The sequence below is a fragment of the Peromyscus maniculatus genome, chromosome 9 (assembly GCF_049852395.1).
Source record: "Peromyscus maniculatus bairdii isolate BWxNUB_F1_BW_parent chromosome 9, HU_Pman_BW_mat_3.1, whole genome shotgun sequence".
NCBI lineage: Eukaryota > Metazoa > Chordata > Mammalia > Rodentia > Cricetidae > Peromyscus > Peromyscus maniculatus.
The window spans coordinates 68,645,685-68,660,619 of NC_134860.1; the positions used below are offsets into that span (position 1 = coordinate 68,645,685).

The 14,935-nt window shown below is 51.3% G+C and overlaps 1 protein-coding gene across 1 annotated transcript; it reads right to left on the reverse strand.

The window, feature by feature from the left end:
* Positions 1–9,530: 9,530 nt before the first annotated feature.
* Positions 9,531–13,951, reverse strand: Npm2 (nucleophosmin/nucleoplasmin 2). Its single transcript, XM_006989125.4, has 5 exons — positions 13,775–13,951; positions 13,573–13,658; positions 13,357–13,479; positions 10,858–10,951; positions 9,531–9,881 (listed from the first exon to the last, which is right to left on the reverse strand). The coding sequence occupies exons 1-5, from the start codon at positions 13,830–13,832 to the stop codon at positions 9,679–9,681; spliced, it is 564 nt and encodes a 187-aa protein (XP_006989187.2). The 5' UTR covers positions 13,833–13,951; the 3' UTR covers positions 9,531–9,678.
* Positions 13,952–14,935: the final 984 nt, after the last annotated feature.

A 14,935-nucleotide genomic window follows, 5' to 3' on the forward strand; every position in this document is an offset into this window, starting at 1 on the left:
CAGAAGCCCATCACAAAGGGGTCTCCGGAGAGAGGAGAGGCCAACCGAAAGCCAGCAGGGTAGTTAGTAGGGCCCAAGAGGCAAACCTCAGTCTGTCTGCCGTCCTGCTTCAGCCTGTTCTCCAACCCATCTTCTAAACTGATCCTCCAAACCTCACACTTGTTGGGTAGGGAGTGGAAGGGTGCGTGTGTGCGTGCGTGCGTGCGTGTGTGCGTGTGTGTGTGTGTGTGTGTGTGTGTGTGCGCGCGCGCGTGTGCGTGTGTGTGGAAGGGGGGCTAGGTAGGGGTGCCTACCTGCGTTTGACAGCAGAGAATCAATAGCTGCAGGCACCTGTTTGGGGAGACAAGGCAGTTCCAGGTGTGGGCACCCCCGGGCACGCCCGTCCCCCACCTTTGTCTTGCCCCACCTGCCCGACGGTAGTCCCAGGGAGGTATAATATTCCTGGGGCTGGAAATGGCAAAAGAACTCCAGTCGCAGGCAGCACACTTACAGAGTAAGGTTGGGCAGCAGGCGGGCGGCTCCCATCGCCGGAGAGACTTCTTGAGGCGGTTGCCCCTCTGCCCCCCAAACTCAGGAGCGGATGTGGGCAGACCCCTGGGGCAGAGTCCCAGAGAAGCCAAGGTCTCTCGGAGCCACAGGTTTTCGGGGATGAAAGGAGACGGAGGGAAAGAGGAAGCTAGCCGAGGGGGGATGCGGGAGGGGGACGTAATTGGGAGACTGAGGTGCGAGGTGTCCACCTTCCGGGCCAGTGAGGCTGCGAAGCCGGAGCTGGTCCGATTGGCGTACTCGCACCTTTGGGCTGCCAACCTCGGGCGGGGGTCCCCGGGCGCAAAGGATGGAGCTACGGGAGTGTCCTCTATCAGGAGGCTGGTCCCTGCGATCTCTTCTGATTTATTCCTGACCCGCACGGACCTGCCGGCCTCGGTGAAGTGCAGGGCGCGGGGCAAGCACAGGGAGGGAGGCGCCTTGCCCTCCCCCTCTCAGGGTCAGCCGCTCCCGCCCTCAGGTTTGATGCCCCAACCTCATCTCCTTAAGAATGAGCTGCAGGTACCGAGCTGGGGCTGGGGTCTCGAGTTCTGGCTCGGGGTGGGAATTCCCAGAAGCAGCCTTAAAAGGAGGAGCCTCCCTCCAGGGAGCAGGGGTGGGCTTGGCTTGAGAGGCTGCTGGCTCGGCTTCTCTGCTGTCACCCCTTGCCACCAGGAAGGAGGGGTAAGGCGACGAACAGTGGGTGCAACAGGTTGGCGCCAGAGGTGGGGAGTCAGATGTAGCTAGGCGTTTTGGAAGGATCTCAATGGTCACAAAAACTGGTCTGAGACGGAGACCCCAAGAAGAGCGGGAGTCCCTTTTGCCTGGACCTCCATGCGCAGTTTATGGAAAAATGGGACAGCCATTGGAGTAGTGGAGGACCAAATGAGAGGATAGTGAGCCAGCGTGGAAATCCCTAAGGCGTCCGAGCCTTATTTTGGGCTTGAGACCCAGCCTTAGCCTCCCAGGCCCCTTCCACCAGCGTCCCCTAGCAGTTGGGATGAGGTGCCCAGCAGTATGGCACATGACCCCTAGTCCCGCGTAGCTGGGTACCCAAGCCAGCTATTAACTGCGGTGTGCTGATAGGAAACAGGCACACGGGGAAGTAATTTGCTCAGAATAAGCCAGCTGGTGATTGAAGGAGCCACATTTCCAGAATCTAGCTCTTTATGTTCCCTGGAGTTGGGACCTCATTCCCCAAGGTCTAGCCTGCCACTGGCTTTATTATTACTATAGGGCTCAGAGACCATACTGAGTTCTCTTTTTCTTTCTTCTTTCTTCCTTTCTTTCTTTCTTTCTTTCTTTCTTTCTTTCTTTCTTTCTTTCTTTCTTTCTTTCTTTCTTTCTTTCTTTTCTTCCTTCCTTCCTTCCTTCCTTCCTTCCTTCCTTTCTTTCTTTTCTGAGACAGGGTTTTATTATGCAGCATCAACTGGCCTGAAATTCACTGTAGACGAGGCTTGCCTCCAATTCAGACACCCACCTGCCTCCATCTCCCTAGCGTTGTGATTAAAGGTGTGCGCCATGGAACTGGACGGGTTTAACTGGATTGGAATGTGACAGACAGCCGAGGTTCTGAGAGTTGGTGACTAGTTCTCTCTTTACAGAAAGGTTAGCGGGTGGTGAACCGGAAGGAGGAGCGATTTGGGGCGAACTACGGGTCTGAATGAGCTCTGGCTCCCTGGAGTTCTCAGAGCAGCATGGAGGCGGATTTATTTGCCGTTTAAAGAGCTGACTGGGAAGGTGACACTCTCCAGCTTCCTTCTCACCTCTCCGAGTTCCAGCAATCCACAAAGTGGTCTGCCATTCTGCACCCCCCCCCAAGCAAGCCAGCAGTATACCTTCCCCTGCTCCCCAACCACAGGCTCAGCTCAGCTCTAAAGCAGGGGGGCCTTTAGAGCTCCACCTTCTCTTCTGCAGACTCAAAATGCCTCTGCAGGGGGCCTGGGAGTGAACTGGAAGAGGTGTTTGAGAAGGTGGGAATTACCAGGGGGAGTTGAGGGATTTGGAATCAAATTTAAAGAAAGTTAGAATTGGGGACTGGCTGGGATGTAGCTCAGCTGGTGGAAGGCTGGCCTAACATTTATGAAGTTTTGGGTCCCATCCTGAGCACTACTTAAAGCAGGTGTCGCTGAAGCCTGTAATCCCAGTACTCCAGAGGCTGGAAGCAGTTGGGGGATCAGTTCAAGGTCATCATCAACCTTGGCTACAAAGCAAGCCTGAGGCCAGCCTGGGATATGAAACCATATCTTTAAAAAAAAAAAAAGTCGGGGGGGGGGGGACTGGAGTGATGGCTCAGTGGTTAAGAGCACCAACTGCTCTACCAGAGGACCCAGGTTCAATTCCCAGCACCCACATGGCAGCTAACAACCGTCTGTAACTCTAAGATCTGACACCCTCACACATACATGCATACACCAATGCACATAAAATAAAGATAAATAAATTTGCACATAAATAAATTGTTTAAAAAAAAAAAAGGCAGAGCTGGGCAGTGGCTGTGCACGCCTTTAATCCCAGTACTCTTGAGGCAGAGGCAGGCAGAGCTCTGAGTTTGAGATCAGAGCAAATTCCAGGACCGCCAGGACTACACAGAGAAATCCTGTTAAAACTAGAAGGTAAATGATACTCCATGTCTAGCAAGTTACCTCGTGGCTGGGCCAAGGGGCCAAGGACCCGGTGCCCAGCACGGTACAGTGCAGCAACACAGTTTGATGTTCTTGGAAGCAGCTCCAGCCTGTTCACCTCTCAGGCCTGCTGGACACACCTCTACCTCCCACCCTGCAGCGTTTCCACCTTCCACATTCTTGTGATCTTTGGAGACTCACTCCAGTCTCTGCCTGCTTCAGGGAAACTTGACCCCCCCCTCTCCATTAGACTCATATGACCTCACTAGCTCCCAGGCAGGGTGTTTATATGTATGTATGTATATATGTATATATATTATATATATTTTAAACAGTAAAATATTTTCTCTGTAGAAAATAGTATAAATGATAACATTTCCCAATAAGCCCTTTTAAGCCAAATGATAGCTGAATTCTACATTGATTAGATTCTGGAACACAGAAGAGGTCTATCTTAATCTGTTCAGAGAGTTACGTTTTACTTAAGTTGTATATGTAAGATTTCTATTCATCTTCCCCTTCACTGTTTGATTTACGGCAGACATTTTTCTATAGGCTAATCCATAGTCTAAAAAGATTTTAGCCTCCCCTCCTGAAAGTACGGCCAGCATTTTCTTTCATCAGCTTGATACAGTACACATTCTTATCCTAATAGTGAAATGTTTCACTAAAGCTCCAGGCAGGGTGTTTAAAGGCCACTCCACCTGAATTCAATCCAAGGCATCGGGTGGGCTCACAGGTAAGAGGGCTCAGGTGCATGGAGGAGACAGTCTGCTCACAGGTAAGAGGGCTCAGGTGCATGGAGGAGACAGCTAGAGACTTGGAATTCAATGGTGATCATCGCGTCGGCTGGACACAGAAGACAGGCACGGGCCATCAATACCTCCTGCCTTGCGCTCATTCACCCGCCCGGAGGCAGAACTGCTCAAGGCTTCTGAGCCTGCGCACCTGTTCCCTGTCACTGGGGACGGGGCCTGGTGCCACTCGCTGGCTGGCCCCCTTAGTGCAGCCTAAGTCTCCATGGTAACAGATACCAGCAGTGGAATTTGGTCTTGAGGCTCGGCCAGAGTCTGGTACCAGAGGGATATGGGGCAGCCTGCTTTATGTGAGGAACCCTTGACTCCCTGTCCCTTGTTGCCTGGCACTTTCAGGCCTGGCTTTCAGGTCTGCTCTTTCTGTCTTGGGGGAGGCAGTGGCCAACCACAAGTGGGAGGCAGCCTGGAGAGTGGGGGATGGGGACTGGGTTCTGGACCTGCCCTCCATCCCTGCCTGTGTGACTCGAAAAGTTCATTTCTTGCTAAATGGTGGTGGCGCACGCCTTTAATCCCAGCACTCGGGAGGCAGAGGCAGGCGGATCTCTGTGAGTTCGAGGCCAGCCTGGTCCACAGAACAAGATCCAGGACAGTCGGGGTTGTTACACAAAAACCAACCCCCTCACCCCCCCCCCCAAAAAAAAGTTCATTTCTCTGGCTCCAGGTTCTCTTTTAGAAAAAGGAAATGGCTGCTATTACGTCAGTTGAGACAAAGGACTCATGCTGCCAAAGAGGGGAAGGGGGACTCAGTTTACCTAACCTCTGGCAGACTTTCTCCCCTGATGGAGTGGAGTTGGGGGAGGGAGGGTTTGTGAACATTTATGGGGGGCATTGAGAGGTGCTAAGCAGTGTGAGAGGTGGCTACCAACATTCTAGTTAATCTCCACCCCTTAGTGCCAAGTCCAACACCTCCATTTGGGGCTGTCTCACACCCGTGCCCTACAGCCCAGCTGCAGGAAAGCACAGCCTATCTGCAGACCTGCCACCGGCCTCAGGCTAGGCATCCTTTTCCTGTAGGAACACGGGGTGGGGTGGGGTGGGGTGGGTCAGGGCAAAAGGCACCCCTAGCAATGTGGACTGAGATCTGACCCTATTTCAGACCTGCAAATCCCGTCGGTCAGGTGGTCCACTGCTGTGCCTGTTGGTCAGTCCCGGGTGCCTATCTGGTGTATTTAAGTGCCCCTGTATGTAGGGACTTGCCCGGGGCTGCAGGAGGGAAGAAGCCCCTGCTCTGTCTGCACCTAGCCATCGATAAGTTTCCCTCACACAGACGACTGCACCCTAGCCCCTGCGCTCAGCGTACAAGATTTCCTGCATGCTGGCAGGAAGTCCTCCCGTCAGAGAGGTCAAAAGCTAGAGCTCTGCGGCCAGGCTCTCTAGCTCCCCCTGCCGCTCCCTCTCTTAGGTGCAGGCTCTGCTTTGGTTTTCTCATTTAAGAAGCGGAGCTGACATCACCCACCTCCGGGAGTGGTTGTTGTGATGGTTCAAGGGGCGAGTCTGGGGACACCATGCATAGCTTGGGCTTCGAGCCACTGCTGCCGTGGCAGCCTTCCTTCAGGATGGACGCCTGGAGCCTTCTCCTGCTTTAGACCAGCTGCATTCACAGGAACGGTCTCTCGAGCTCCCCATCCCCTTCACGTCAGCTGCCTGTTCCCAGGATCCTCTTCAGACCTCTCAGTTCCCCGTTTCCCTTCCTCCAAAGCATTTTCCAGGGACCGAGATCATGGCGGTTGGCTCTGTGCCACCACCAGGCTGCCAGTGACTTGAAGGGGAGTGAGGTGGGCACCTAGCTTGGCTCTCCCGTACCTGAGACTGACACCAAGTGAACCAGGCTGGATGAGCATCATTTGCGCCAAGGGCCAAGGAGCTCAACAGGACATGAATCGACCTCCTGGGACTCATCCGTGGGGGTCCTGGGCAGCTCTTGCCGGCTTGTTTCTGGCCTGGCCTCTAGGGATGCTGGGGTCGGGCAGGAAGAGCCTAGTACAGGTTCCCCCTCTGGGATCATCTTGTGTTCCACTCAAATCAGGGATGAAGTCTTAGCCACCCCTCAGCGAGCAGGCTCCAAAGCTACCTCAGCATGCTAATGAGGCCAGAGAGTCAGAGCCACGCAGGAGTCATCCACTGTTCTCCAACTCTCGGCAGCCTCACCCTGTTAGAGGCCTGTGTCCTGATAAGTGTCATATGAGCCTTAGTCTCAACTGTAGTAGCCTAGGATGTCCCCCAGTGGGTGTCCCATTGGTGACAATTGCCTGAGAAGCGCAGAGAAACGGAACAGAGTTTGGGCCTGGGTCAGGCCCTTCCTGGTAGCAAAAGCTGGTTGGGTCCTAGAGTCCTGTCCTTTTAAACCTCATCTGCCTCAGCTCACTGATGCCAGGGCTGAGGCCAGATGCCTAGGCCTCCACTCAAGCCTGGGCTGGAAACCTAGGAAGAGAAACATGGGGCCAGTTTCTTGCTGGCGGTTGCCCTCTGCTGGGCACATGAGGTAGCGCAGCTGCAAGGAGACCCACCCAGGGAAAAGGCTGAGGGAGGTTCTGATCATGCAAATTTTATTGTGGCTTAGGCTGGCTTGTGGGGGTTCTTCTCCAAGAGCCTCTTGAAACTGAAGGGCCGGGCTGTAGGGCTCCCGTGTGGCCCCCACAACACTTTATTACGTTTAGATTCAGGTGGAGGGGCTGGCCAGCTGCACCGGGCACAGCTGGTAGGACATCTCCTGGTGGACACTGGAGAGACCAAGGTGAGCTCCTCATTTCTTGAGTGCAGACTTCTTAGGTCTGAGTGTAGCTTTCGCCTGCGGAGACAAGGGGCCCTGAAGGTTTCCCCTTCTTCCTCCCCTCCCTCCCACCCTGGCAGCCTTCCCCAGGGCCAGCCCCAGCTTTTCATTGCTCACCCTCTTCCTGGGACTCTTGTTCTGAGGGCTGGGCCTGGAGAGGAATAGGGACAGAGTGGGCGAGAGAGTGCAGCTTTATGCCAGAGCCGAGCCCTCCCAATAACTGCGTGCAGGAGCAGAGCTGGGCAGTTCATCTAGACAGAGGGGCTGGCCCTTCGACCTGGTCACCCCTGCTGTTCTGCCCCTCTCGATGCAGCCGAAGGAAACACTCCACCACTGAGCTATATCCCCAACCCACATCTGAGTCTAATCTTTTGTGGTGTTGGGGAAGGGAACAGACTTGGTTTCTAGCATGCTAGGCAAGTCCTTTGCCACTGAGCTCAGCTTCAGCTTTGCTTATTTCCTTTTTTATTCCAGGTTTTTTTTTTTTTTTTTGTCTGTGTAGTTTTGGTGCTTGTCCTGGATCTCACTCTGTAGACTAGGCTGGCCTCAAACTCACAGAGATCTGCCTGGCTCTGCCTCCCAAGTGCTGGGATTAAAGGCATGCGCTGCTGCTGCCGCCGCCGCCGCTGCCACCACCACCACCACCACCACCACCACCACCACCACCACCACCACCACCGGCCTTATTCTGTCTCTTTAAGAGTGTGTTTTCTTTAGACTTCTATTGGTTTTCTTTCAAGTCCAAAAAAAAAAAAAAATGCCTTTTTTGCCTGGCAGTGGTGGTGGTGGTGCATGCCTTTTTTTTTTTTTTTTTTTTTTTGAGACATACAGGCCTTTAATCCCAGCACTGACTGGGGAGGCAGAGTCAGGCCTAGTCTACAGAGCAAGTTTCAGGACAGCCAGGGCTGCACACAGAGAGAAACCCTGTCATAAAAAACAAAACCTGTTTTCATAGTAGGAGGGAGAGAGTGATAAAAGGGTGGGGATATGGAGGGTACAGGCTCAATGGGGGTAGAGGTTCAATAGACAATATATACTTAAATGTTTCTTCATTGTTTTTTGTTTGAGACAGGGTCTATCATGTAGCCCTGGATGTCCTGGAACTCACTATGTAGAAGACCAGGCTGGCTTAGAACTCAGAGAGCCACCTGCCTCTGCTTCCTGAGTGCTGGGATTAAAGGCGTGTGTTACCATGATCAGCCTTAAAATATTTATTCTTTTTCTTTCTTTTCTTCCTTCCAGTTGTGGGACAGGCAGGTTGAGGGTGTTTTTTGTTAGGCTGTGTTGTACAGGATCTTGGCACCGTTAAGGGGCTTATTGACACGGTCGATGTGTTCATCTCTTGGGGTGGGGGATGCAGAAGAGATTTGTCCTCGGGATTACAAACCTGAGAGACTCCAGAACTCCCAGCGAATCTGAATCATGCTTGGGATGTTTGACACACGAGTGGATTGTTGCTGCTCTGCCATTGCTGGCTTTAATCCTGAGCACAAGCCCGGTCTTGCTTTGGGACTTCCGAGCCTCCGCAGGCAGAGAGGGAAAGGGTCCCCACCTTCCTTTCCATTTTCTCAAAATTTGCCATCATTGCGACCAATCTATCATTCACCTCTTTAAACTGCTCCAATATCTTGTCTAGACAAACCCCAGGTACACTGATCTCCACGTGCATTGGACCGTCCGTCCCCGTGGCGACGGCTGTTTAGGGGACTCAGCAGTCGCTCCAGTTGGCGGAGGTTTGGACCGGATTAAGTCCGAGTTTCTGGTTAGCAGAGGCTTCCACAGCCTTGAGAACCGTAAGGCTTTGTTTGCCTCGGTGCATTCTCACGTGGAGGGTCTCTAGTCTTGGGGGTTCTCTTTCTGGTACTCATTGTTCTGTGTGCCGAGACTGGTGTTTTATTTCAGTTGGTCCAGATGAATAAGCTGTACTTAAGTACATTTTAACAAGAGCTGACATAATACATTTTTTCACTATAAAAGCAAAGTTAACCTCACTGCACATAATTTAGCAAACACATGAGAATTACTTATGTTTTTCATTATTTTCCAGTGTTAATCTTTTGCATCACTTTAGCAAAAAAAAAAAAAAAAAAAAGCTGTTGCTAAAATGCAAGACATGAAATGAACACGAGTCCATGCCCTATTCTCTTAATTCTATCCTTTTGGTTGTTAACATGCTTCCAAAGCCTACATATGTTCAATTTACCTTGCACCATGGAGAAGGGGAAAAAAAAGGGACACTGTTTGGTCAACTCTTATTGGCAGACATTTTGAGTGCCACTATTTCCAGGACTGTTGGGTAAGGCCACTGTGAGTTTGAGTGTAGATCTTGAGCTGTTTTTTTGTTTTTGTTTTTTTTTTTTTAATTTGAAGAAGGGAGGAATTACCTCAGGTAGTCAGGTCAGAAGGATAGTTCACGCTTTTCAAGGACTGTGCCAACCTCCAGAGCTGTTGAATCTACATGTGTACATGTATGTAAACACATTGCCTGTATCCGCTTCCCAGGACTGTTTCAGTTCCTAGGGAGGTTGAAGCAGGAGGATCACACGTCCACAGCCTGCCAGGGCTATACAGCGAGTTTAAGGCCAGCCTGGGCAACTTACTGATGATATCCTGTCTCAAACAAAACAAAATACCTAAACCAAGCCAAACACAGAGTTTGGGGGCTGTAACTCAGTGGTACCCTGTTTGCTTAACATGCCAGAAGCCTGGACTTCAATCCTTGGTGGTGGCCATAGTGGGAATTAAGGGCGGGAATTACCTTACTGCCTCCTCCTCTTCTTTTTCTACCTTTTTTTTCTGGGAACAAAAACCAAGTGTTATTTGGAGAGTTAACCCCAAGACCCAGAACCAGAACACATTCTTAAATACTGAGCAGTCCCAACTGTGACATGCAGAACTTTAGTAGTGATGGCCTCGTGCCCAGCTCAGGTCCTGGTGCCTCCTATCATTCCTTTTCCCCAACCTTAGCCGCGCTCATCGGCTTCTGGGGGGCCCCCCTTTTGACTTGTTTGATAGGCGTCTCTTCTAGTGATATATCCACATCTTCATCTTCGTCTTCATCTTCTTCTTCTTCCTCCTCCTCCTCTCCCTCCTCCTCGCCATCTCCCTCATCTTCCTCGTCATCTTCCCAGGGTATGTCTGAAGTCTCTGTCATGGAAGGGGAAGTAGGCAGGGACAGGGCAGGGTGGAGGAAAACCAGAACATCTGAGCCACAGGGTTAATGCCTACCTCCTCCCCACCAACCCTTTCCGTTCGAAGTTTATCCCCAGACAAGCACTGGGGAGGAGAGGGTTCACGTTCTGCAACAAGCCATGTCCTTTCTGTCCCTTCCTCCAAAGTAGGGGCCAGGGTGGAGCAAGGGACAGGAAATCTCCATGCAGGCTGGGGAAAGGAGGGCAGGCGGGAGGAGGATATGTGTTGAGAACTGGCTGGACAAAGCTGCAGCTGGACCGGCAGGGGAGGGAGATGGAGATGGTGGGGTTACAGTATGGCTCGGCCCTCTAAGGTTCATGTGCTAGAAACTTGGTCCCCAGTGTGCCATGCTGAGGTGGAGGAACCTCTTCAGAGGTCTGATGTGAGGTAGGGTTTTTTTTTGTTTGTTTGTTTGTTTTTGTTTTTTTTTTTAAGACAAGCTCTCTATGTAGTCCTGGCTGTCCTGGAACTCACTCTGTAGCCCAGGCTGGCCTCAAACTCAAGAGATCCACCTGCCTCTGCCTCCCGAGTGCTGGGATTAAAGGCGTGGGCCACCACCATCAGTCTGTGAGGTGGATCTTAAAGGTGTCGACACGGCAAGCCGCCCAAGTTGTGGCCCGTGTTATCACTCTGGCTTCATACTTACTAGTAAGCCCATCTCTGAAACACTTCCCAATACTAGTTATAGTTAAGAGCTGCTCTTTTTGGAGAGAGGGTCTTGCTATGTAGCTCAGGCTGGCCTTGAGCTGAGATTACAGGCTGTGCCGCCATGCCCAGCAAGAGTCTTGGAAGACACTGTTTACCCTACAATATCCTCTGAAGCTGAAACACGGGCCACACCACTCTCATGATACAGCTGAGGCCTGAGGCCTACAAAAGACATGGAAAGGCAAGGGGAGAGGCCTCAGCTACCTAGGACACATCAACTTACCATAACATTCATGGCCAGAGAGGAACACAGGTCCCGAGCCAGCCCGGAGCCGGAAAGTCACTGGAGGACAAAGCTCCATACCTGTCATTGTGGCCTGTGGTGGGGAGGGACATCAGAGCAATGTAGAAGACACAGGTAACTCAGCCTGGCCCCTGGTAGGGGCTGGTCACACAATGCTGTCATCCCAGCGTTGAGGAGGCAGGAGGATTGTAAGTTCCAGCCAGTCTGGATGACATGAGTGAGACCCTCTCAAAACAAAACAACCCCAAACACACAAATAACCCTCTTCCCACCATGACCACACATTGGGAGTAAATCTCTTTTCTGAAGTCAGAGTGGTACTCACCTGTATCCCAACACTTGGGAAGTCAGGAGCACTACTGAGAGTCTGAGGCCAGTTTGGGCTACACAGACTCGGTCTCAAGGAACAACAAGAACAAGAAAACAAGAAGCAAATGAAAGAAAGGGAGACCATGCCAACTGGTGGGATGGTTCAGTGAGTGAAGGCACTTGCTGAGCAGGCCTGGCAGCCAGAGGTCAGTCCCTGAACTCACAGAAGGCTTGAGGAGAGAACCTACTTCACAAAGCTGTTCTGACTGCCACATGAGTGCTGTGGCAAGCTGTTCACACACTCCCCACCCCCAGGAATCCTTAAGTAAAGAAAGATGTCAGGCTGGGCTTGGGAGGTAGAGGCAGGCGGGTCTCTGTGATTTTGAAGCCAGCCTGGTCTACAGATCGAGATCCAGGACTGCCAGGGCCACACACACAGTGAAGCCCTGTCTCAAAAACCAGAAGTGATGCCAACGTATTAAAGTGAATGGCGAGTTCACATGATCAAATAAGGAACCCCAAGGGCTCAAATGTTCTTCTACCAACATAATGGTATGTTAATGGAAGGATGGAGGAAGAACCTGGGATCAGGGGAGTCAAAACATTTGAGGGGCTGGAAAGAAGGGTTGGCTGTTAAGAGCACTGGCTGCTCTTCGAGAGGAGCAGAGTTCAAGTTTCAGCAGCTAGACAGTGTTTCACAGTCACCTGCAACTCTAGTTTCAAGGCCCTCCCCTGGCCTCTGTGGGAACCAGGTATGAATGTGCAGACATATGCAGGAAGAACACTCGTGCATGTAAAATAAAACTAATTCAAAATCTTTTTAAAGAAGCATTTGAGGGCTAGAGGGATGGCTCAGTGGATAAGAGCACTGGCTCTTCTTACAGAGGTCCTGAGTTCAATTCCCAGCAACCACATGGTGGCTCCCAAACATCAGTAATAAGAACTGGCGCCCTCTTCTGGCATGCAGGCAGAACACTGTATACATAATAAATAAATCTTAAAAAAAAAAAAGCATCTGACGACATTTAACTCCTTATTCTTGAATAAAAATAAAAACCTTAAAGCATGGGAGGACTAGATTGGGGCTTCACTCCTTTGATGAAGTGGTGTTTGCCGTCACTTCGTGGAGAGCCATCTTACATTAAGGAAGAGGAAAGATCAACTGTTCACATTTATCTAATTACAGTTCCCAATTACTCTGGAGTTTTGACTTGACAGCGATGCAGAAGTTAAGCTTGTTTAGTAGGAAACACACCTGCATTCTGAACTTTGATCTTTTCCTAGGCCTGTCTAGCCAGGGCCATGGCAACGAGCACCATGACGCTCTCCCCACCCTGCTTTCTCAAAGGCAAACGAATGATGCTTCTACATCCAAGGCATGGCGCTGGACTAGGATGGCGCTCCGTGGGATAAGCATAGTAAAAGCATTTCCCAGTTACAACATTTTCAACTCACAAGCTCAGTTTTAAGTCAGGCAGAATTTGTATTATACCAAAAGTCCTAGGCCATGGAGCAACACAGTGAGGCTATGGGAAGAGGGAAAAGGGCCCAGGATGGTGGCACACACCTATCATCCCAGCCCCGAGGAGGGGGAGGCAGGGAAATTGTAGGGTTAAGGCTATCCTGTGATACAATATGAGAGCCTGTCTCAAACAGACAACGAACGGCAGGAGAGATGGCCCAGCAGGTAAAAGCATTTGCTGTCCCGAGTTCGATTCCTGGAACCCACAACAGGAGAGACAACTTCTTGAAAATTGTCCTCTGATCTCCACTTATGCTATGGCACATGTGACTAAACACACACACACACACACACACACACACACACACACACACACACACACACACACACACACACACACTCCCCATCCCCAGCACATTTTTAAAGACCTCCGAACTACAAACCTGTTATTATTCACAAACAGCGATGAATTGTGGACAGTATGAGATACCAGAAGGAAGAGAATTTCTAGACACATAACCCAAATATAAGCCACCAACCATGTCTTGGTGACTAGTAGTGAATGGCTTGAACACGACACTGTTCATACTGCCTTTCTAGCATGGCTATAAGCCCAGGGCATGAAGGCACCCACATTTACGTCCAGGCCCATTGGAGGATGAAGCTAGGCAGTGATCGCTTCCTTGGGCCTAAAGGAAGAGACTCACCATAGGTAGGACGGAGGCCCTCAGTGAGGCAATGGTGACTGGTAATTTTCTGTCTTCCTGGTTGGCTGAGGGCAGGACTTCCACACGATTCACCTCCTCTTTGGCTTTCTCCCCTAAGCAGACCTGAGGAGGGTGATGGGAGAAAGCTGTTACCTGTTGAGGCCAGAGAAGCACGCTTGTCCCAGCCGCCTTCTCCTTTTTTTGGGAGGCACCTACCGTGTTGAGCAACAGTCTACAGCTGTCCTTCTTTTCCCCTTGGGGTTTAAAGGTGCAAGTCAGCCTTTCGTGATTGAGCTCACCGCCTGCATCGAGAAGATGGCAGCGTGGGGCTGGGAGGCTCATGGGTTCCCCCCACGTTAGGGGCACAGCACCCCAGCAAGCCCATTCCACTTTTGCTGGGGACAGCCTTCGCCCTTACCCCAGAGTATGAGCTTTGCTGTGTTTTCTGTCCCACTGCTGGTGCTCTGGCGACTCATGCTGCTTTGCCGGGTGGCTTTGTGGTGGGAGGTAGGGTCTTGGGTCCCTGGTTTGGAGCTCAGCTGTTATCACTGTCTCCTGAGTAATGTAAGGAAAGCTTACTTTGAGGCCTGGGGAATTGTGGCTGTAGTAATAGCCATTGAAAACTCCTGGAGGCCAAGGCCAAGTCATTCCCTGCCTCCCCTCACCCCCCCAACAGATCAGAGCATCCCTAGGCCTGAGACAGAAACACTCAAAACAGCAGTGGAGAGAATGGTGATTTTGTGTAACCCAAGTTTGGAAGCTTGCTGAGATGATGTGGCTGCCCTTGGGGCCCCTCCCAGAATCCCAGTGTGGAGAGGGAGGAGACGCCTGGATGTGTGCGGTTGGATCCACATCCCACTCACAGCCCTGCTCAGGCTTACTGTGCTGCCAGCCATGAGTCTTACCACCACCTGCAGGTTCTCATCTGGCTTCAGAACTTCACCCAAGGGCCAGCTTCCCACACCAGGCTTAAGAAGCCTGGGGAAGAGGAGGGGAGGTACCCAATTAGCCTTAAAGAAGTAGCCCTTCTTCCTTCCTTCCTCCCCTCCTGCCTGGGATCACCTGGCACTTGACTGTTGAGTATCACCGCCACTGTTTCCCATTGAGCAGGTCTAGGTGGGGCCAAGAGAATTTGCATTTCCTACCAGTTTCCAGGTGAAGCTGCTGCTGCTGGCCCAGAAAGAAGCCCTACTGGAGAACCACTGTGCCCAGGCAGTGGGGACTTACCACAAGAGAGGGTGTCTTTGCTACTTAGAGATGCTTTGCCATCTGGCAGGAAGCACCGGTAATGACTATGGCATTTTCAAAGTGCCTGTCCAGTTATTAAAGTTGAGTTATTTGAGATTATTTCCTTATTAAGTTATAGAGGTTCTTTATATATACTGGGTATTTGTCTTGCGTCAAATATATGTATTCCAAAGATTTTTTTCACTCCAAATTTTGTATTGTCCCTTCTCTCTCTCTCTCTCTCTCTCTCTCTCTCTCTCTCTCTCTCTCTCTCTCTCTCCCTCCCTCCCTCCCTCCCTCCCTCCCTTCATACCTACCTCCTTCTCTCTCTCTCTCTCCTTCCTTCCTTTTT